The sequence below is a fragment of the Heterodontus francisci genome, chromosome 38, assembly GCF_036365525.1.
Source record: "Heterodontus francisci isolate sHetFra1 chromosome 38, sHetFra1.hap1, whole genome shotgun sequence".
Taxonomy (NCBI): Eukaryota; Metazoa; Chordata; class Chondrichthyes; order Heterodontiformes; family Heterodontidae; genus Heterodontus; species Heterodontus francisci.
The window spans coordinates 27,395,308-27,420,076 of NC_090408.1; the positions used below are offsets into that span (position 1 = coordinate 27,395,308).

Below are 24,769 nucleotides of genomic sequence, written 5' to 3' on the forward strand. Positions count from 1 at the left end.
ACCAGTGAGCCAAGACCATCAGCAAGATGAACAGAACATAATTAAAAGCAGTCAACCTGGATTTTAAAACAATAATTCTACCTTACAAACATTATAAAATTCATTGAGAAGGTTAAATGCCATTTTGTTGCATAAAAACTTGGGGAAACTGGATAAACAAGGAATTTCTGAGCATTTTGTGTGGTATTTTTGTTTTTCTTGCTCAAGGTTGACTAAGTCAGCAAAATCAAATATAGGGCACTAAGTACACTAAAACAGGAACTTAAAGGCAGGAACTGACTTTAATGGGCAAAACTGTTGTGGGTGTCTGACACTAAAAAGGGCCAAAAAAGGAGTGAACTTGGTAGCACAGATTGCCTGATAGTCCAAACGAGACAGATCCTGCTCCCAATATTGCCAGATTCTGGCAACCTCCCAATGCTCACAGGATCTAGATCTCCCTAATTTTCCCAGACCACCTTCCCCAGGATGTCCTATGCCCCCCTCTTCTGCTATGAGATCCTGAAACCCCCTCCTTGACCTCTCTCCCAATGCACATTGACCCCAAGACCATCCCCAGTGTAAACCAAGTCCTCTCTTCCAGTCCTTCCTGATCCTAGGACCATTTCTCCATAATGCTGGCCAATCCTAGGAGTCTTCTCCCAGTAAATCAGAGGGATCTTTGGCTAATCTTGAAAAAGCAAGAAACCTCCTCTAGATTTTCTTCAAACTTGTGGCCCTTCCCTTCCTGATCCCAGACATCAGGACTCCTCACATACTGTGCCACATTGCGTAATGTAAGTCAACTCCAGAACATAAGGGACATAGGACCTGCTTACAGGATCACTTGATACCACAGAACCCAAGGAGGTATCGATACAGACCCCAAATTTGTAACATATTGCAAGGTCCCATCCTGAACTGTGCAAGTCCAGTTGCCTTTTGCTGTACTTGCACATCCCAGAGCAAGGACCAGTGCTGATAATACTGTTTGGCATATTCCTACTCTTAAAAAACCTATGGCTTACTTTTAGCAATGTCATGGAACATCTGCTAATATATTAATTGTGCATGAACATTTCTACAATATGATTTGATTATCATATTGAAACTATGGGCTAGATATTATGCTGGGGTGGGGCACCTGATGCTGGGCCGAAAAGGCGGGGGGAACCTTAAGGGCCACTTAAGGGGCTCAAGTGGCCTCTGAGCAGGAAGGCTGTTGTCGGCTTATCCTGCCCCCAGGAAAATTGCTGGGCGATGGTCCCTCCATCCTGCCACCTCCCATCACCACCCTTCACGATTCTCCGTGCCCCTGCACCCCACCCCACCTCAGGGGGGCCAGTAAATTTCCCGGCCTATATCTGGGATCAATTAATCAAGTTTAGATATTTTGCTTCAATATGAATGCTAGCAACAAAACATCACTTTTCCAGGAAATTCACTGGTGATTTTTTTTTTGCAGAATGACTGAAGCAGGATATCTTATAACAGAAAGAAAGACTTGCATTTATACAGTGCTTTTCACGACCATCGGACATATCAAAGCGCTTTACAGACAATGAAGTACTTTTATAGGGACAACAAAAGTATTTGAATACTTTATTTAATCTTTATCCAACATATCAATAAAATAAATACTTCAATGAGGCATAATAGATTAACTTTGGTTCACAACCAAAGATGCTTTTCAATGTAATTTCTTTACACTTACAGCAGATATGAAGCAGTGCCATCACCTGTTAATATTAATGTTTACAGTGATAGTTTTGGGGAAGGAAATGAAGAATAGCAAAAATGTTCTGAAAGTATGGCACCTATCACAAGCTATTAGAGAATAAATAGGACAGTTTTAGTAGCTTTGTGAATATACAAAATTGGCAGGCAGCAAAAGACCATTTGGCCTATTAAGCCTGTTCTACAGAACCACGACATTTAGAGCATGACAATTAGGCACCTATGCCCACCAGCATACTGATCCACCTGCCCACCATCAGTCATGTAACCTCCTGGGGGAAGCAAAAAACAAGGCCAATTGGGGAGAAAAAATTCTGGGAAATTCCTTTCCCTTCGGTGTCCTTACTGTGCTTCATTTAAGTGCTTTAGTGACATCTACTGGTACAGAAAACTTCCCCTTTTGTCATTATTGATAATTTAATTTAGTTTAGTTTTAGTTTAGAGATACAGCACTGAAACAGGCCCTTCGGCCCACCGAGTCTGCGCCGACCATCGATCGCCCATTTATACTAATCCTACACTAATTCCATATTCCTACCACATCCCCACCTGTCCCTATATTTCCCTACCACCTACCTATACTAGGGGCAATTGCTAATGGCCAATTTACCTATCAACCTGCAAGTCTTTGGCATGTGGGAGGAAACCGGAGCACCGGAGGAAACCCACGCAGACACAGGGAGAACTTGCAAACTCCACACAGGCAGTACCCAGAATTGAACCCGGGTCGCTGGAGCTGTGAGGCTGCGGTGCTAACCACTGCGCCACTGTGCTGCCCAAATTATGCTACAATATTTATCATTTAGTTTGGCTGTTTGATAATTCCACAATACACCATTTCATGCCACAAAACATTTAACTGACTTGTTTATACTTCTGGTGCTGATACCCATACCTGTTTTAGAATGGCACAAGCTGGCAGCTCTGCTTATGCTAAAGTTCTTTATCACTCTATACCTGGGCAAAGTAAAGCTGTGGTTTAATATAGGCAAAGCTTCTCTCAAAACACTATCAAATTTTTAAAATTAGCCAAAGATCCGTCTGAAACATTGGCCTTTCTTTTAGATGACTCTATTTTGAGGGTAGCAACATTTATTACAATTTATTTGTTTATTTGTTTGTTTAAACATCTTGACAGTTTGCAGAAAATGCTACCTGCTGAATAGGTAGTCATAGCTGTTCAGATTAAAGACTTATTTACAGAGATATAATTTTAATTAGATGTATATAGGATCAATCTAATTTTATCAACGTATTTACCTATCTATTATTTATGACACTGTCATTTCAAAAACAGAGAATTAACAATTTCAGAATTTTAAAAATATTTTATCTGAATCATATTGTGTTTGCAGTTTAGAGCATAATTTTAAAAAGCAGAGAGGAATGCTTGGAATCAATTTGAACACAACATTACTAAACAGCTGAATAAATGCCTAAAAAGGAACTTTACTGAGATTTATCAAAACAGAACCTTACATTAAACAGATTACATCTCTGTTTGTAGCATTCTTATTATATTTTGCTGCCCTTTTCGAGTGACTTTAAAATCACCATTGTGACCACAAAAAAGTCTTAGAAATCCAGGAATGAAACAAATGTAAGTTGACTGTAATTATCTCTAGATATCTAAAAGCAGTTTCTTTGGTACTGCCCAGATTTTATATATCTTCCAGTTTCAATACTATGGTGCTAACTTCAATGATACTGAAAATCTGATCACCACATTAAAAAATGAAGTCATCAATCTATCCTACACATACCCACAAAAATGTTGGACAAAAGACTTCATTTTATTTTTTTCAATAATTATTATGCCAACAGAAGTATTATTTTACCTGAAGTATGTTGTTACAATTGCAAATTATTATTGTAATTTCCTGAAAGAAATGTATTACTAGCAACAACACTGCCATGGAAAAATAGGCTAACATTAGATTGGAATTCAATCTGCTGGTTTATCAAAGTGAGTACCCAATGTAGTCTGAATGTCTGCCACTATGATGAACACATTGGAGCTGGCACATTTTTGGTTTATGAAAGCTTATGTCCATCCTGTGGATATGTTTTTCATCATTTTGTGGTGGCATTAGAAGTAAATCATGAGCAAAACAATCTAGGATTTCATTCCTTTTGTAAGGATGGAGCAATAGACTTGTTTTTAAGAGCATGATTTGTACAATTTTTATTCATATTATGTTATTTTGAGTAGAAACTGCATTATTTTATTCTACAGTTGAATGAAAAAAGAAACAAATACTGTTGCGGTAAATCGAACACTTAAACTTTAAAGGAAAGTGAACATTTAGATATTCTTGCCAATCTTAGACAAAGTTGTTGAACTGCTTTCATCTTATAATAATGTAAAGAGAGAAATACCTTCTTTGTCATTTCTTTTTGTAAGCTCCAAATTTCCTCACAAACAACAACACTGTAAACCATTAAGTTGCTTTACAGCATGGGACAATTGACAGGCTACCCTTGCTACAAGAACGGAGCTGCTTTTTCAAATGCTATGAGGATTTTATGAGAGTCTTCTTCACCCACATCCTAAAGATTTAAAGATGTTAACATTTCCCCATTAACACCAGCCAAAGTAAATTAATTTATTTTCTTTACCAAAAAATTGAACCATTTTGGCCTTTAAGCTGTTGAGACAACTGCAGGTTAAAATGCCATACTGGCCAAAGGAATAAAGGCAATGAACTGTGGACTGTACGGACACAGAGAAATAGATTCCAATGATTTGTGGCCCAGAATATTGAATCATATAATGTTACAGCACAGAAACGGGCTATTTGGTTGATCAATTCTCCGCCAGTATTTACAGTTATCTTCAATTTCTGCCCTTTCATTACTTCTTATCAATCAATGGAAATAATCTATCACCATTTACCCAATAAAAAAACCCTTCATGTTCCTGAAGACGTCTATTAGGACATCCCTTATATTTTAGTGAAAAGTCCAAACTTCTTAATGCTTGCTTCATAACCATAACCACAAATCCCGAATAAGATTCTAGTAAATCTACACTGCACCTTTCCTTTGTTCTATCCTTAACCTGTATTTTATGTCAGCAGATATCTTGCCTGATTGGTGACAATGCAACACACAATTTATTTAAAGATACTATAATCAGATATACCACTGATAATAATGAATGTGATTTTCTGAGAAAAATAATTAAAATAAAAAATAGCATTTCCATACATGAAAGCATTAACTGTAAAACACACAGCATGTCTCAGTGAAAATTGATATTCATGTTAATGCTATGCCCATGAATATTTACACATAAAAATATTCTCTGGTACATAGAGCTACATAAAACGAAGGTTTATGCGTAATGCCGGCTGTCACCCCAAAAGTAGTACTGAAGTAGTGCTGCATTGCCAGAGACGATTGAGGTAGAAATTGGACCTTACTGTATCGGTTTGTGGGGTTAAAACAGATGTAACAAGGGACAGTTTTGAGGACAAACATCCCCCGCCCAAAGCATATCTGAAAGACATCTGACCCGATATGAGGGCTGACCATTTTCAGGCAGGCCATTTTCAGATGTACCTGTCAGCTCTCAAACAGACATTAGGCTACTTACAACAATAACTTGAAGGGTCTTGTTCTGAAGAAGGGTCACTGACCTGAAACGTTAACTCTGCTTCTCTCTCCACAGATGCTGCCAGACCTGCTGAGTATTTCCAGCATTTCTTGCTTTTATTTCAGATTTCCAGCATCCACAGTATTTTGCTTTTATTAAAACAATAACTTGCAGTGATATAGCACCTTTAATGTAGTAAAACATCCGAGGAGTATTATCAAACAAAATTTGACACTGAGCAACATAAGGAGATATTAGAACAGGTGAAGGTCACAGACGTAGATCTTGAACTTAGCAAAGGGCAAAGAGAGGCAGAGAGATTTAGGGAGAGAATTCCAGAGCTTACGGCAAAGGCACCTGAAGGCAAGGCCACCAATGGTAGAGCGATTAAAATTGTGGATATGAAAGAGGCTAGAATTGGAGAAGTGTAGAGCTCTCAAGGGTTACAGGGCTGGAAGAGGTAACAGAAATAGGGAGAGGTGAGAAAAGAAAACTTGCATTTATCTGGAGCTTTTCATGACCACAGCCAAAGTACGTTTGAAGAATAGTCACTCTTGTAATGTAGGAAATGCGACAGCCAATTTGCAGACAGCAAGCTCCCAGAAACAGCAATGTGATCATGACCAGATAACCTGTTTTTGTGATGCTGACTGAGGGATAAGTATTGGCCAGGATACCAGGGAAAACTCTCCTGATCGTCTTTGAAATAGTGCCATGGGATCTTTTATGCCTACCTAACAGGGCAGACGGGGCCCTTAGTTTAATGTCTCATCTGAAAGATGGCACCTCCAATAGTGCAGCATTCCCTCAGTACTGCACTTGAGTGTCAGCCTTGATTTTTATGCTCAAGTCCTGTAGTGGGACTTGAACCTGGAACCTTGTGACTCAGAGGCGTGAATGCTACCAACAAAATTTACAAATAACAATATTCTCTGGTACAGAAAACTAGACAAATGCTAACTGAGATTTGTGTGTGATACCTTGGGATAAAGGAGCCAATGTTTTCAAAAAACTTGCCAAGGATGAAAATTTTAAAATTGAGACTGGATCAGGAACTAATGCAGATCAGTGAGCACAGGGATGATGGGTGTATAGAATTTGTATAATCATATGACAGATGAGAAGCGATTTTATTGACCTTCAGGGATAGTGGAGAGAACTTGTGCCTGGAGTCGGAGGAGGTAGGGGAGGTCCTAAATGAATACTTTGCTTCAGTATTCACTAGTGAGAGGGACCTGGTCGTTGGTGAGGACAGCATGGAACAGGCTGATATGCTCGAACAGGTTGAGGTTAAGAGGGAGGATGTGCTGGAAATTTTGAATGATATGAGGACAGATAAGCCCCCAGGGCCAGACGGGATATACCCAAGGATATTACGGGAAGCGAGGGAAGAGATTGCCGCGCCTTTGGCGATGATCTTTGTGTCCTCACTGTCCACTGGAGTAGTACCAGATGATTGGAGGGTGGCAAATGTTGTTCCCTTGTTCAAGAAAGGGAATAGGGATAACCCTGGGAATTATAGACCAGTCAGTCTTACGTCGGTAGTGGGCAAATTATTGGAGAGGATTCTGAGAGACAGGATTTATGATTATTTGGAAAAGCATGGTTTGATTAGAGACAGTCAGCATGGCTTTGTAAGGGGCAGGTCATGCCTCACAAGCCTTATTGAATTCTTTGAAGATGTGACAAAACACATTGATGAAGGAAGAGCAGTGGATGTGGTGTATATGGATTTTAGCAAGGCGTTTGATAAGGTTCCCCATGGTAGGCTCATTCAGAAAGTAAGGAGGCATGGGATACAGGGAAAGTTGGCTGTCTGGATACAAAATTGGCTGGCCCATAGAAGACAGAGGGTGGTAGTAGATGGAAAGTATTCAGCATGGAGCTCGGTGACCAGTGGTGTTCCGCAGGGATCTGTTCTGGGACCGCTGCTCTTTGTGATTTTTATAAATGACTTGGATGAGGAAGTGGAAGGCTGGGTTAGCAAGTTTGCCGATGACACGAAGATTGCTGGAGTTGTGGACAGTGTGGAAGGCTGTTGTAGGTTGCAACGGGACATTGACAGGATGCAGAGCTGGGCTGAGAGTGGCAGATGGAGTTCAACCTGGAAAAGTGTGAAGTGATCCATTTTGGAAGGGCGAATTTGAATGCAGAATACTGGCTTAAAAAGATAGGATTCTTGGTAGTGTGGAGGAACAGAGGGATCTTGGGGTCCATGTCCATAGATCGCTCAAAATTGCCACCCAAGTTGATAGGGTTGTTAAGAAGGCGTATGGTGTGTTGGCTTTCATTAACAGGGGGATTGAGTTTAAGAGCCGTGAGATTATGCTGCAGCTCTATAAGGCCCTGGTTCGACCACACTTGGAATATTGTGTTCAGTTCTGGTCGCCTCATTATAGGAAGGATGTGGAAGCTTTAGAGAGGGTGCAGAGGAGATTTACCAGGATGCTGCCTGGACTGGAGGGCATGTCTTACGAAGAAAGATTGAGGGAGCTAGGGCTTTTCTCATTGGAGCGAAGAAGGATGAGAGGTGACTTGATAGAGGGGTACAAGATGATGAGAGGCATAGATAGAGTGGATAGCCAGAGACTTTTTCCCAGGGAGGAAAGGGCCATCACCAGGGGGCATAATTTTAAGGTGATTGGAGGAAGGTTTCGGGGAGATGTCAGAGGTAGGTTCTTTACACAGAGAGTGATGGGTGCATGGAATGCGCTGCCAGCGGTGGTAGTAGAAGCAGATACATTAGGGACATTTAAGCGACTCTTGGATAGGTACATGGATGATAGTACAATGAAGGGTAGGTAGGTAGTTTGATCTTCGAGTAGATTAAAGGTTCGGCACAACATCGTGGGCCGAAGGGCCTGAACTGTGCTGTACTGTTCTATGTTCTTATTTTGTGAGGATGCAAAACGTTACTTAAGAAAATTAGCAAGAAATGATTGCTGGTGGGTGATACCAGCAGCCAAATATTTAATACACCATATGACATTTCTCTGGCTATTATTTTAATAGAGTCATTAACCCATTTAAAATAAAACAATGGACAGAAGAATGCCATAAAACATGTTAGGCATTCAGCCTCTAATATTGCAGAAAATAATTTCTAGGCTTTAACGGCTTGGAGCAAAGGATACAGAGCAGCTCCCTACATCAGGGGTTGAAAGAATAATTGTTTGAGTGTGTGTCTAGATACCAGATTCTGCACAAATTAGAATGTTTTCAAGTAAGTAATATGCTCCAGTACACAGCACAAGAATATTTGCCTGACTCAGCTGTATGTCGAATCATGGTATTATGTTTCTTGTCAAGCTTGATTTCAATAATTTCTCCTACTCAGTCAGTCTACCTTGCTGGTGCAGTACACAGCACTAACCACCATTATCAGGGACACACTCCCACACTTCTGTTGCTTCCTGACCTTTGGATCCCCCCCATGCAATACTCTAAGGGAATCAAGGGATATGGGGTTCAGGCAGGAAAGTGGACTTGAGGTCGAAGATCAGCCAGGATCTTATTGAATGGCAGAGCAAGTTGCAGGGGTCATATGGCCTAGATTTTCTCCTATTCCCTATGTTCTTGATTTCAAGATGGCCCACTAATTTTCTGTGTCTCGACAAACCTCTCTAGTTTTATCTAACTGTATCTAGTGGTCCACCTGAACATGGTTATGAAAAGGGAGTCAGGGTCTACCTCGACAGTCAGACTCCCTCACCCATTCTTTTCATGCAATATATAGAATGACATGGAATGAGGTGACTGTCGGCAGTGAAATAGCATATATCGGAAGAATGATAACCTACCTGATTGGAGTTCTATTGAGGACAGAATTTTTTCTTTTCTGTCAGGACCTCTCTTGCTGATTGGCTTCTTTAGCCATTCCAGATTCCATTTTCTCCAAGAAAATGGTTCTGGCCTTAGACCTATAAATTAGAATAAAAGAGAACAGTGGGAACAGTAAGAAGGAAAAAAACAGCTCTTGTACTTGTTTTTTGTAAAAAAAAATTAAGCATTTAATAATAATTTGTTACCATTATAATAAAACTATAGATACTGTTAATAAGCCATAAAAAAATTTGATTGTATATCTTAAAGTGAGTTGGACACACACACAAATGGGTGTTGTGTGCAGCTTAATGTTGGTTTTGGGCCAGCACATGGATGTACTGGACAACAAGTACAAAACCAAGAAGAGACTCCATACACATTTGTAATTCATCCAATGGTCATATGTATTTTGCATTATAGAGAAGTAAAGGATGGCTGGAAGCCCCAACAAATACCAAATTGAGTACACAGAAATTAGAAACAATGGGAAATAAAAGTACAAAACTTTGCATGTTTTGTTTACATGTTAAGATCTGGAGTCATGCTGAATTTCAATAATGTGTGATGTTTTTATAAGTTAATTTACTTCTTCCATACACACATACTACTTGTATCTTGGGTATCATTAACTGACAAACTATCATATCTGAATACTGCTGACCCATTATGTTCAAGATTTCACATGAAGTTGGGTATGAAGTCTATATATGCCTCTTGCAAATGGTAATGAAGTGAAATACCACTTTTATGCAATTAACGCACACAATAAAAATCAATTTCCTACTATAAACAATGACTATGGATGCTCTGCTATCCATGACAGTAAGTGCATTCTGATCATAAACCTCTGGATTTATAATCGGACTGCAACTCATAGCACAAAGGCCAAAATTTAAAACAGAGGGCTGGATTTTGTGCTGCAGGCAGGGCTCCTGGCGCCGAGATGAAAAGGCGGGGCAACCCCTCCTCTGCCTTTTCAGGCGCCGCCTGTCCCACCCCCACCCCACCCCAGAGCAATCCTCGGTCTTTTTAAATCAAAAAAAAATCAAAGTTTCAGGAAGCAAGATTACCATCCCTTTAAAGATGGGGATCCCACCTCCATGAGCTGCCAGCCAATATGGGCCCAGTCCCAGTGCTGGAACACCGGACAAGAGGTAGGTGAGGCGGGGTCACTGGGGCCAGTCCAGAAGGACCAGTCAAGGGGGTGCTGGGGGTGGTCTTGCAGTCCAGGGGGAGGAGGGGTCCCAGGGGGTGAATTGGTTCCCAGTGAGGGTCCTCCACGGGCCACAAATCCTCCACTGAGGAGGGACCACCCCCCCCCCCAAAGCCACTGGTAAGATCCCAGCGACAGCAAGAAGAGGCCCTTAATTGACCATTAATTGGCCACTTAAGGGCGTAAATTGGCCTCTGGGTGGGAACGCTGTTGTCGGACTATCCCGCCGCTGGGAAGATCACTTGGCGATGGGGGGGCAATGGGCCCTCTGCCCGCCAGCCCCCAAACCCATTGTGATACTCTGTGCCCCCCGCCTCCAATCCCGCTTCATGGGACCACACAAAATCAAGCCAGAATATATTTTTAAAGGGCGGTGACATTAAAATTCTGCTGGCATTTCCGTTCAAAATAATTTACAAGACAATTAGCAGTGATATAACATATCAACTCATTCATGTCTCAGTTCACATTTATACACATTCTGTGGCAGTTAAAGCACTTTAAAAAAAATCTATTGGCTCTTGTGTGTTTATGAACAATGTTAATGTTTCTAGATTTAAACACATGATGTCTGCAATGGTCTTAACCCCTGGTTCCAAAAATACTTAGTTCCTAATCTTTGGTGCACGATAGAAACAGGCGATGAATGTTAGTCAGAAATTTGTTTACAATAAATGAAAATATGTGGAAGTCCTCATGCAGCCTGGAGCAATCAGATCATGAGAACAATTTAAAACATCAAAAAAAAAAGCAGACTAAAATTCATCCTTCCCAGTTTTTCTTTTGTTCTTGAAGGTGATGGCTTATGCTGAAGTACTTTAAATATCACAAAAGAGCAGCAAATCAGAGACAGAAGTTGGGTCTTATGGTATAACCAGTGTAGTCCAGAGCAAAAGCGTCTTCTCGATGTTGAGAAGTCCAGGAATTTGAAGCCAAATTTGAAAGACAATCTTTCGATCTAGATTTTCCAGATCTTTTCCACAGCGCATAGATCAAAAAAAAAGCAGATTATAGATGGAAGCGGAGTCTTACATTTTTTCAATGTAGTCCAGTGCAGAAAAGTAATCTAAGGGAATCAAGCGATATGGGGATCAGGCAGGAAAGTGGAGATGAGGTCGAAGATCAGCCAGGAACTTATTGAATGGCGGAGCAGGTTGCAGGGGTCATATGGGCTACTTTTTCTCCTAATTCCTATGTTCTTGATTTCAAGATAGCCCACTAATTTTTCTGTGTCTCGACAAACCACTCTAGTTTTATCTGACTGTATCCATTGCTCCACCTGAACATGGTTATGAAAAGGGAGTAATTCTGGAGTCTACAGCTATCCTCTTCACTATCAACTACATGGCCAATTTTTCTGTCATCTGCAAATTTCCCAATCATGCTTCCCCACATTTAAGTCCAAATCATTAATATATACCACAAACAGCTAGGGACCCAACACTGAGCCCTCTGCAACGCCACTGGAAATCGCTTTCCATTCATAAAAACATCCGTCGATCATTACCCTTTGTTTCCTGTCACTAAGTCAATTTTGGATCCAACTCGCCACATCCCCCTGAATCCCATGGGCTTTTTCTTTTCTTACCAGTCTGTCTTGCGAGACCTCGTCAAATGCCTTACTAAAATCTATGTAGACAACATCCACCGCTCTACCTTCATCAATCCTCCCTAACTCTTTTTGCAAAAAATTCAATTAAGATAGTAAGATACAACCTTCCCTTAACAAATCCATGCTGACTATCCCTGATTAATCCGTGCCTTTCTAAGTGACAGTTTATCCTATCCCTCAGAATAGATTCTAACAATTTACCCAGCACTGAGGTCAGACTGACCAGCCTATAATTATTTGGCCTATCCCTCACACCCTTTTCAAACAATAGCAGAACATTCACAGACCTCCAATCCTCTGGTACCTCGCCTGTATCTAGTGAGGATTTGAAAATGATCCTCAGATCATCCATTATTTCCTCCCTGGCTTCCTTTAACAGCCTGGGATACAATTCATCCAGCCCTGGTGATTTATCCACTTTCAAGGATGGCAGACCCTCTAGTACTTCTCTCATTATGCTCATCATATCTAATACTTCACACTCCTCTTTAACTACAATATCTGCATAAACCCTTTCCTTTGTGAAGACAGAGGAAAAGTACTCATTAAGAACCCTGTCCACATCTTCTGCATCCACGCATAAGTTACCTTGTACATCTCTGATAGGCCCTACCCTTTCCTTAGTTATCCTTTTGCTCTTAATGTACTGATAAAACATCTTTGGATTTTCCTTGATTTTACCTGCCAATATTTTTTCATGTCTTCTCTTTGCTTTCCTAATTTCCTCTTATACTTCACCCCTGCACTTTCTATACTCCACAAGGCTTTCAAAAGTGTTAAGTTTTTTGTGTCTGTCAGAAGCTTTCTTTTTCTGCTTTATTTTACCCTGTATGCTTCTAGATTTGGCAGTACCACCCTTTTTCTTTGTGAGGACATGTCTACACCGTGCCCGTAGAATCTCACTTCTGAATGCCTCCCACTGGTTTGCCACTGATTTTCCTTCAAGTAGCTGTATCCAGTCTTCACTCCTGTTCTATTTCTGTCCCTTTCCATAATAATGCCAAAACTAACTGTATTATGGTCACTGTCTCCAAAATGGTCACCCACTGCCACTTCATCCACTTGCCCAGCTTCATTTCCTAAGATTAAATCTAGAATTGCAACCCCTCTCGTTGGGCTTGTTACATGCTGGCTAAAAAAAGTTCTCTTGAATACCGTTCAAGAATTTTGTGCTCTCTGTGCCCTTCACACTATTTCTTTCCCAGTTGATGTTAGGATAGTTGAAATCCCCAACTATTATTGCCCTATTGTTTTTGCACTCAGAAATATGCCTACATATTTGTTCTTCTATCTCCCTCTCACTATTTGGGGGTCTATAGTACATTCCTAGTAGTGTGGCTGCCCCTTTTTTATTTCTGAACTCAACGCATATGGCCTCATTTGATGATTCATTTAGCATATTCGTTACAGCTGTAATTGATTCTTTAACCAATAATGCTACACCCCCACCTTTTTTATCCCCCTCTCTATCCTGCCTGAAAACTCTATATCCGGGGATGTTGAGCTGCCATTTTTGCCCCTCTTTAAGCCCAGTTTCCGTTATAGCGTCACGGGGTGGGCAAGATCAATGATAACGCACAGCGCCTTCTTAAGCTTTGTGCCCTGAATGAACTCGGCATCACCAACACCTTCTTGCAGGGCAGACATCGCCACAAGGTATCATTGCATCACAAAAGGTCTGGACATTGGCACCGACTAGACCTAGTCATCACGAGGAGGTGCCATCTGCTCAGTGTTCATCACACCCTGACCACTCTCTTATCAGCAGCAGAGTGAAGGTGCACCCCAGAAAGTTCCACAGCTCCAAGCATCAGCATCCCTTGCATAAGCAATGATGCCAAATACCAGCACTTTGCACTGTCGCTCGAATGCTTGCCACCAGCTAAAGCCTTAATGGGAAGCACCAATGCTGGCATCAATGAAGCTCGGAAGTCACTGAGCTCAATCATTCATGAAGCAGCAGAAGCATCATTTGGTAAAGGCAAAACCCTCAATGAGAGTTGGTTTGAGACCTATTCAGCCGAGATGATATCCGTCACTGATGCAAAAAACAAAGTCTACATGAATCACAACATAAACCAACAGCTAAGACACTGCACAACCTGAAAGTAGCCAAGACATCCATGCAAAGGACAGGGAGATACTGGGAAAACAAACTAGATGAACTTATGTCAAGAAATCCAAATTGCATGTGACAAAGGAAATCTACGAGCTATATACAAAGGGATCAACCAGGAGCTTGACCCTGCCATCACCAAATTTTTTCCCCTGAAGTCAGCAGATGGTGAAGTACTCAGACAGAAGTAAACAGATGTCCTGCTGGGCTGAGTCGGACATTTCCCAGTCTGCATTTGACGCTGTCCCACAACTTCCTGTCATGGATGAGTCAGATGAAGAACCTACATCACTGGAGCTCGAGAAGGCCATAAATCATCTGGCGAACAGAAGGACACCCGGCAAGGATGGAATCCCAGCCGAACTGCTCAAGCATGGAAAGTTCCATCAGTTGTCACCCCTTTATGACCTTCTCCTTCTCTACTGGAAAGTAGGTTCTGTTCCACAGGAAATGTGTGACGTTAAAATCATCACACTATACAAAAACAAAGACGACAGAGGAGACTGCAACAACTACAGGTGCATCTCACTCCTTTGCGTCATAGGGAAGGCCTTTGCTAGGGTCATACTTGCAGACTGAGTGTACCCAGATGCAGAGTGCTGTTTCCGTGCCAGCAGATCTACTGTGGACATGATCTTCTCTATACATCAGCTACAAGAGAAGTGTAGGGAACAAAGTATACATCTACCTTACTTTCACAGATCTGACTAAGGCATTTGACACCAACAGCAAAGCAGAGCTCTACAAGATTTTGGGAAAGATTGCCACTGAAACTCCTCAGTCGCATCTGCTCCTTCCATGACAACATGCACTGCATGGTACAGTTTGATAGTTCCACTTTCAATAGTTTCAGAGTGAAGAATGAAGTGAAACAGGGTTGTGTCCTAGCCCCCACTCAGCATCGTCTTTTCCATATTCCTGACCTTCGCCTTCCCTGCAGATATGGAAGGAGTCTACTTGCACACTAGGTCAGAAGACAAGCTCTACAATCTATCAAGGCTGAAAGTGAAGACAAAAACACATTGTATCCTGATTAAAGAATTTCTCTACGCTGATGATGCTGTGCTAGTTGCTCACACGGAAACTCAGCTACAAAGATTCATAGACTGTCTCTCCCATGCCTGTAACTTGTTCTCCTTGACTATAAGCGTTAGGAAAACCATGCTCATGGGACAAGGTGTTGCATCTCTGCCCCTGATCACACTTAATAAAACCCCACTGGAAGTGGTTAGCAAATTCTGCTACCTTGGGTCCACAGTGACAGACAATCTGTCCCTTGATGCCGAGCTCAATAAACGCATGGGGAAAGCAGCTACCACCTTTGGCCATCTCGAAAAACATGCATGGGATAACACCAAGCTGACCCTTAGGACAAAGCTGATAGTTTATAAGGCCTGTGTTCACAGTAACTTGCTGTATGGCTGTGAAACATGGGTGACTTACAGCTACCAGGAAAAGAAGCTCAACAATTTCCATCTTTGCTGTCTACGGCACATAATGGTATATCCTGGCAGGACAAAAATCACAAATGCGGCAGTCCTCTCAAAGGCAAAGCTCCCAAGTGTGTGTTGGCACGAATTAAACAGAGGCGGCTTCAGTGGATCGGACATGTCCACAGGATGGAAGGCGGTCGCCTACCCAAGGACCTCCTGTATGGTGAGGGAGCCGGGGCCAGACGACCAGTGGGGTTCCCAATGCTGTGTTTCAGGATGCTTGCAAGCGTGACATGAAGGCCCAAAATGTCAATTATTGCACCTGGGAGTCACTAGCTGGTGATAGAGGGAAATGGCGACACATCTGTGGACAGGCGTGCACTTCCATGATGACCAGTGGCTACAGCGGACAGGCGTGCACTTCCATGATGACCAGTGGCTACAGCAGCTTAGTAACAGGCGCCAATGCTGAAAACAACTACTCTCAGTGTCACTTGGCAGATTCACGTGTGGTACTTGTGGCAGATCTTGCCTCTCAAGGATTGGCTTTCACAACCATCAGAAAAGGCGCACCAAGAGAAGACACCCCACCTAAATGGATTGTTTGCTGAGTGCCCATCATCATTTATAAATGGAAGGATGCCAACCACCATGCTGAAATACAGTTCCACAGGTGCCTGCAGACCTCGATACCTCAGCCAAGTTGTCATTCTTCATGTATGTCAACAGGCTAACTGACATACACACACACATACACACACACTCTCTCTTCTAGCATAAGCGCATCGCTTGGCTGGTTTTTTTCCATACTATCCTAAGAGTGCTAAGCTTAAATGTAGTGACTTTATGAACCTCGATGTCTTCAAGTAACTCAGTGCAGACCTGGATGAAACTTGGGTCATTCACAGTCCCGATAGTTCCATGGCAACTGAGGTGGTGAAGTTATCCACCAAGCCATTAGGCAGGCTAAATCTAATGCAAACTAGCTCCTAATAATTGATTAAATTGGTATTACTACCAACCCAATAAATTATCACAGTATTAAATCCATATATGTGGCATAGCAATAATATCACTAAAAAAGCCTGGCTTGCCTCATCCATCCAGAATGACCTGTAAGTCCCCCCATTGCAGCACTCAATTGCTTCTTAAATGATTTTGGAGTTTTTACTTTCACTACTTTACCTGGAAGCCCATTCCAAAAACTGATCACAAATTGTGTGGGGAAAAAAGTTCCAATATCAGTACTAATTTTGTCTTTTACCAATTTAAACTTATGACCCATTGTCTTGCTTTCATATTTTAATTTACTGTAATTTAGCAGATTTATCTTTTTCAAATGGTTTGCAATTTTATATACCTCTCTAAAATCACACTTAGATGTCTCTTTTTACAGGCAATAAGTCCAAGTTTCTCTAGTTCTTCTTCCTAACTCTAATACTGGAAAACATTCCAGTTCTACATTCTATTGACTTTTGACTGCTGCTGGGCATTTTGAGCATTGAGTCTACTGAGACACCAAGATGTTTTCAACTTCATCCTTAGCAATTTCAATAGAATTCATGGAGTATGGGTGTTCCCATTTTTCCATTGTACAATACTTTATATTTGCCTATATTAAACTTCATCTGTCATTGAGTCCTCATTTACATAATTTATCCAGTTTATTCTGTAATATCTCATCTGCCTCGTTCAGTGGCATTTGTTTGGTATAGACTACAAATTTGACCAACTTGCAATGGATATCTAATTCCAGCTCATTGATCTCAATTAGTAAAAGTATTGAATCCAATACCAATCCCTGAGACAACTATTTAGTATTTCCCTTGCACCCCCCGCCCCCCTGCCCCCGCAAACCGCCACCTAATAATGTTGTTCCATAGAAATTACTGACTAGTCGCTGGTGTTATTACTGCGACACAATTTTAGCCACATGCAAGTGCATGTAAAGGCACAGGGGGAACTTTCCCAGGCAAGGGAAGATGGATTTGGGTGCAATCAGGGAGTTAAATCCCCTGAAATTGATGTTAGGTCAAGATCCCAATATAATCCCACCCTCTTCTGGGTTTCTGCCCATTCCCCCCTTAGATCTGTCGGGTAAGTAATTAAAGTAGTTAAGAAGCCAGTTAAGAACACTGTTAACCCTCAATTCTGGATTTTCCAGCCAGGGCACCAGTTTTCTGACCTACCAGCAACTTGCCAGGCAAGGTGAGTGCACAGTGGGAAGAGCTTCTTCAGTGAAACTGACAAGCTGAGAAGGCTTTGATCAGTGAAACTGAAGAGTTCCAGCAGCAGCCAGGTCAGAGGCTTCCTGTCTCAGACAGTCCTATCACTGCTTGACAGGTGATTGCCAACTTTTGGAAGACATTTCACCTGTCTAACACTTCAGCTGCACTTTCCTGCTGCCAGCCTTCACCACAACATGAGTGCAGCTTATGCAGCTCCATCTTGCAACTGTGATGTGAGGCAAGAACAGAAGCAGCATCACTGTCATCAGCACCACCAGCAGCAGGAGCAGCACCAGCAGCAGCAGGAGCAGCACCAGCTGCCTTCTCCTCACTTGCATGCCCCTCCACAGGGCAAAGGTGATGGACACCAAGATCTGGCTGGTAGGAGATAAAACTCTCAACACCTGGTCTACGGGCAGAGGATCAGCTCTCTTGCCGTGTCCAAGCAACAGCGCCTCGAGGCTTAGGCTCTCGAGGCAGATCACTGCTGACATCCGCAGCCTCCTGGAGCAAGACATCCTTCCAGTGGAGCAGGTGGGAATGCATCGCCAGTATCCGTTAGGGTGCCTGCCACTGGTGGGTCACACTGCCCCGGGTCTCTGCCTCTCGGCAAGTTGTATGCTTCCCTCTCCTGTAAGGAGTGAAAGCAAAGAGGTGTGAGTGCTTGTAAGTAGTGAGTATTGTGGACACGAGGAAAGGACAACATTTGTGGAGGATGACTAGGAGGCTTGGGTGCAAGAAGGCAATAAGACGACGGTGACTATGCATATTGGCTACTCAGATGGGGATGTGAGGTGTCTGGAGAGAGGAATGAGTGGAGCTGCAGGGGGTGTCTGAGAAGTGCCTGTGTAGGCGAATGCTGTGAAAGTCAGACTGTGGGGATTGGCACCTTAAGCCTTCATACCCTCCTGAGGTCCTGGATCCTCTTGGTGCACTGTCTCCAGGCAGGAGGCACCACACTTCTACAGCTGATTTCCTTGGTCACTTCCATCCACGCCTGTCAGGTTGGAGAGGCTGTCCTCTTTCTCCTGTCTTTGGGAGAGTTCACCTCATTGTAGCCCCTCAGGTCCTGCAGCAGGACCTCTAGATAAGAGTGAGAGACCCAGAGAGTAGCCTACCAGGTTTCCTCTACATTCCTGTGGCTGCTGCAGCCTCAAAAATCCAAGTGCTGGTGAGTCCTTGTAACCCATGCCATGGTCTCTTTAATGAGAGATCCTTCCTTTGTTAGCTCCAGCACATCATCCTGCCCAACCTCCCTGATTGGTCGGGGAACATGGAGGCAGGATGCTAATTCTGTGGCTCTGGGAAAAAGCCTATTCTAAGCCCAATTAGTCACTCGGGTTCCTGACCCGCAGAGGGTCATGCCATTCTGGCAGGGACTTAATGCCCAAGATTCTGCCCAATACGACTATTTAATTAACAAACATCTACCAACATTCAGTATGAAACTTTGCAGTATTTCTTCTTCACCAGAGTTTGGAATTCTGACATAAATTTATCAGATGCAGCACAACTTAGGACAGCTTCCAGGTGTTTGTCCCAGCAGCTGTGAGTGGTACTTTTATTTCATCGGAGTGATTGCTGAGAATGCTGACTTCCACAATAAGACACAGCAGACCTGCCCCCTGCTCTCCATGCAAAATATACGGATGCTGCTTGCCCTTTGTCAAGACATGCCCTGTTGGAGCTGCTCATTATTGGTTGAGCTTGATTTATTTTTGTTAGACTGGAGTAGTCAAGCAGATTGATCGAGCTGACCAAGATGACAGCTACCCTTTCCATACAATGGAGCTGGTGTTTCCATAGTGCTGAAGTCCAGTATTTTTACCCATGTGACACACCATTTTAGCAGATCAATAAACAGTTATGGAGGAAGTAAGGCATACACTGTTAAAATTCAAATAGCCATGCTGAAGGATAGAACACAGGAACCTAGTCTTTATACACTTGCAAGATTTTATTTGCAGACACATGTTACATATCGTGCATCTCCAACCAACAACCACACTTTCAGCCTGAACCTATATATAGTGACACAGGTGTGACCCCAATTAAAGCCCATCACCTGAATACTATTAACCCTAACTGATATACAATAAACATACACAATGTTCAGAAAACACTTGCACATTCTGCTTTTTGTCTTACCATTTTGCTTGCAAACATACAAAAAGAAAGTACACACGCATAGGATGTGCGGCATTTAGAAGTGCCTTAAATTATTGATTGAGCTAACTGTTCTAATTAAAGTTACAGACAATCCAGGATAGTCCTATACAAATAAATGTTACTTCAATGTTCAATCTTTATCTTTGACTAAACGTGATTAAATAGTTAAGTTATTTTTCACATATTTTCTTCTGGCTGCTAATATAGGCAAATAGGTCAATGCAAGTATGAAAAAGGAAAATCTGACATGTAACTTGCACTGGCTTTTTCATTCACCTTGGAAACCAGAACAAAACATATTTTAGTGTGTTACATTTTGTTATAAATGCAAAATAATCTTAAAGAAACAAAATCGAAAAGAAAGAAAACTAGTGATTTCTGTTAGTTCTGATGACAGCTCATTGACCTGAAACGTTGGCTGGAATTTTACATTCAGGCGATGGCCACGCCCACTGGCTCAAAAGGTCAGGGGCGAGCCTGCCTCCACCGGACCTGGAAGTCACGCTGCAATTCTGCGTAGCCCAAGCCATTAATTGGCCTCATTCAGGACCTCACCGCCCCCCAACAAGGGAGGAGGTCCCGCCTCTAAGAGCTGCTGGCCAATCACAGGGCCACCTGGAGCTGCAGCCACTTCTGGGACTTCACCCAGCAAGAAGAGGACGATGGATGTCTCCCTTCATAAAGGTAAGGGGGTTCAGGCCTCGCCGGGGACAATCAGCTGGGCCCAGGTGAGTGGGCTGGGGATTTGAGTCTAGGGTGTGGGTTGGGGGGGGCGGGGGCTTTGTTTTAGCTGCGGCGGCCCATGCTGCTGGGAGCAGCGGGGCCCTCCCTGGGGCACAGGGTGCCTGAGCAGGAGGGTCCCCCCACAGCACACAAGGAGGACACCTGGTAAAACTGGGCAGCCTCCTCAAGTCCTGAAGTGCCTGTCCGTCACTGGTAAGATACCAGTGGCAGCAGGAGGAGGCAAAACAGGGTCTGCAAAAAAAAAACCCAACCTGAGCCTGACACATCCGATCCGAGCTCGACCTGGCCCAAGTCCTTCCGTTTTTCACTTTCTTGCTGATCTGCACAAGCTTAAACTAACTGTAACAAAACCACCTTTCTGGTCCAAAAATTAAATTAACATTGGAGCCACTTATCTGTGATAGCGTGTCTGACCAGAGCCCAAATGCCGGACCCGGAAGTGCAACCCGACCTGACCCATGTTGCCGGGTCTCATCGGGTTCGGGTCGGGTAGCTAGCCTTTAATGGGACTTAATTAGCCACATAAGGGCTTCAATTGGCCTGGGGTGGGTGGGCCATTTGTCACCTCCCCTGCTGCTGCTGGTAAAATAACAGCAGGGCGGTTAGGCAACAGGAACATTCCCCCCCCCCAACCGCCACCCCCACCCCCCCCCCACCGCCTCCCACGCAATTTTACACACACCCCCAACCCCCGCCCAGCCCACTCCCCAGGGAGGTGGAGGGATGGCGTAAAATTCCAGCCATTAGCTCTGTTTCTCTCTTCACACGTGCTGCCAACCCACTGAATGTTTCCAGTATTTTCTGTTTTTATGTCAAATTTCCCACATCCGCAGTATTTTACAATTGTGGTGTTGTAATAATTTCCTGAAATTCTTTCGCATTTGAAAATGAACCATGATTTTACAAATAGCTATGAATCTACAGAAAAATAATTACACTCTAACTGACTTCAAGAACTCTTTTCAAGGAATTAGCATTTAACCAACCTCAATATCTGCTTATAATAAAAAGGAAAATACTGCAGATGCTGGAAATCTGAAATAAAACAAGAAATGCTGGAAATACTCAGCAGGTCTGGCAGCAGAGAATATTCTCTGACCCTGTCCTATCAACACCTTATCTTTGGTTATCTCTTGCCCCACCCCCACTTTATTTGCTTAAAACCTATTACATTTCTAATATTTGCCAGTTCTGATGAAGGGTCACTGACCTGAAATGTTAACTCTGCTTCTCTCTCCACAGATGCTGCCAGACCTGCTGAGTATTTCCAGCATTTGTTTTTATCTCAATATCTGCTTAACTTACAGTAACTCCACCTAGTAGTAAATTCCACTGCTCCATCTTAGCAGCTGCATGTTACAAGGTCTAATGCTCCTGACCTTATTAACAGCAAATGCTGCAGCTTATTGTGAGCAACATCATGGGACATCTATTATATATAAATTCATAAATAATAATACAAATTGCAGACAAGTATTAACAGTGAAGGAATTCATACCTGTCATCCAAAATGAGATGAGTTCAGTTAGCTCATTCTTAAATTCATCCCCAAATTGGTTATGTGATTCTGGGTAAGACTTGTAGAAAACTACAAAGATAGCTTGAGCTATGCAATCAGGATATACCTAATAATTAAAAAAATCAGATATGTTGATAGAATAATGTAGATTTTCAGGCCACCTGGCTTAATCACACATGTGCTGAACAGAGACCTGAACATTGGGAGAGGTGCTAGACCTGATTTTTGCCCGACTCCTGCTCACAATTTTTTGTTCAGCTGCATTGCATGTGCTGCAGCCTTACATGCATTTCATGTTATAGCCGCTGAATGCATATAAAATATATTAACACTTGATACAATATTCCATATTTTGCTTTTTCTCCTTACAAAGTTCATTTTGAATGGAAGCTCCCTGTGTAAAGCAGCTCGTAAAGGGAACAGGCTTAGCTTGAACAATATAACCGTGGTTTTATTTTGTCGTTGCAATGTTCACAGTAGCTTTTAATTGTGGTGTTATTTTTAGCAATTTTTTTCCCAATATTTCTAAATAATTCACTGACTCATGTATTTTAGATGTATTAGGATGACAATTTTTATTTATCCATTATGGTATGTTTTAAATGTCCCATAAAAGTTCATTCTTGCCCATTAGGTCATCAGAAAGTGTATTGTAAAGGAATCGTTTGCAGGACATCACATGAACAGGAACAAATGAAAAAAAGAGGCCACATGAAAAAGAGTTTTTCCACTATGAATTTTCACAGGAGCTCAAGGAGCCACAAGGTAATTGGGTGCAACCTGCCTAATCCCAAGGTTGGCAGCAAGTGCACAGAAAATTAATGTTGGGGGTATTTCATGTTGGAAATTGTATAAGATAAAAGAATATATAGCAGAAAATTCTGGAGATATTTAAGTCATACTGGCTTCACCTATCATTAAGCCAACCTAGAGACTAGGCATACCTATCTGTCAATAACCAAAACCAATAGTATCCACAGGCTCTGGGTCAACAGGAGGCCTTGCCAAGCTTCGCTGGCTGCCACAATGACACCTGCTGTCCACTTGTAGTATCGACCATAAACTGAATGTGCTTAACATTTATGCCTTATTACAGGCACTGTGTACTGTTAACCTAGGAAGAGAGCACCCTAAAATTTCAGAAGGACAACCTCTTCCTCAGATCTATGTCATGCAGTCTAATATCCACTTTGTCAGCCACAAAACAAGGGCTTGAGTTTTGTGCACTTCATTGCTTACCCATTTGGGTTCCCTTTCTTGGTACTTCTTTCTACCATTCCTTTCTTCTGCTTTATTAAGAGGGGTCAAGAGGTTGAAATGCTTTCTGAACCTTTGTAAAGAATTTTTGCCACGCTATATGACCACTTCCTTTTAAGCGGCCACTTGCCTTTAAATTTCACCTACAGCATGACTTTCCAGTTTCCCCCTCCCATATGCTCATTCCTGTGAAAGGCATTCCTTGCACTGGGAACTCGAAGTAGTAACGAAAATTAGCTGGCCCAGGAAATTTGTGTACAGTCAGCAAACTACACTTTTGGCTGGATCTGCACTAAAACTTCACCATTTCAAATTAAACCTCACCAAGCACCACACTGACTCTTGAAATTAATATTAGAAATCATTGACAGTATTGCTTAGCTTTAGTTTCACATAATTTTTAATCAGTATATTACAAAGCAGAATTCTACCCAATATAATCCACAAATCTGAGTAGCATTCACATTTCTTTGTGACAAATGTTAATGATTTATCAAAAATCACAGATTAGCAGGATGTGGGAGAGCTGTCCCAGAGACTATTCAAGCAACAGTCTGACCTAGTCATATTCACCAAAACATAACTTACAGCCACTGTCCCAGACTCCCCCATCACCATCCCAGGGTATGTCCTATGCCACCAGAAAGACAAACCCACCAGAGGTGGTGACACAGTGGTCAAGAGAAAGTGGCCCTGGAAGTCCTCAACATTGACTCCAGACCCCATGAAGTCTCGTGGCATCAGGTCAAACAGTGACAAGGAAACCTCCTGCTGATTATCGCTGACTCTCAGCTGATGAATCAGTGCTCCTCCATGTTAAACATCGCTTGGAAGAGGGTTAAGGGCACAAAATATACTCTGGGTGAGGAACTTTAATGTCCATCACCAAGAGTGGCTCAGTAGCACCACAAGTGACTGAGCTGGCCGAGTCCTGATGACATATCTACCAGACTGGGCCTGCAGCAGGTGGTGAGAGAACCAACAAGAGGGAAAAAACTACTTGCCCTTGTCCTCACCAGTCTACTTGCTGCAGATGCATCTGTCCATGACAGTATTGGTAGGAGTGACCACTGCATAGTCTTTGTGGAGATGAAGTCTCATCTTCACACCCTTCATCGTGTTGTTTGGCACTATCACTGTGCTAAATGGGATAGAGTCAGAAATGATCTAGCAGCTCAAAACCGGGCATCCATGAGGCACTGTAGGGCATCAGCAGCAGATAATTGTATTTAACCATAATCTGTAACCTCATGGCCCAGCACAACAAGCCAGGGAACCAAACTTGGTTCAATAAGGAGCACAAGAGAGCATGCCACGGACAATTAAATAATTAACAGGA

At 42.5% G+C, this 24,769-nt stretch overlaps 1 protein-coding gene across 4 annotated transcripts in view; it reads right to left on the minus strand.

Annotated features, from left to right (window-relative positions):
- LOC137352461 (protein FAM227B-like) overlaps window positions 1–24,769 on the minus strand; it is a 221,295-nt gene that overhangs the window by 161,214 nt on the left and 35,312 nt on the right. For all 4 annotated transcript variants that reach the window (XM_068017936.1, XM_068017934.1, XM_068017935.1 and 1 more), the window contains 2 exons: window positions 22,153–22,279; window positions 9,115–9,234 (listed from right to left, as the gene is read on the minus strand). In XM_068017936.1, the coding sequence (XP_067874037.1) occupies window positions 9,115–9,234; window positions 22,153–22,279 (247 nt within the window). The remainder of the gene's footprint in view (window positions 1–9,114; window positions 9,235–22,152; window positions 22,280–24,769) is intronic.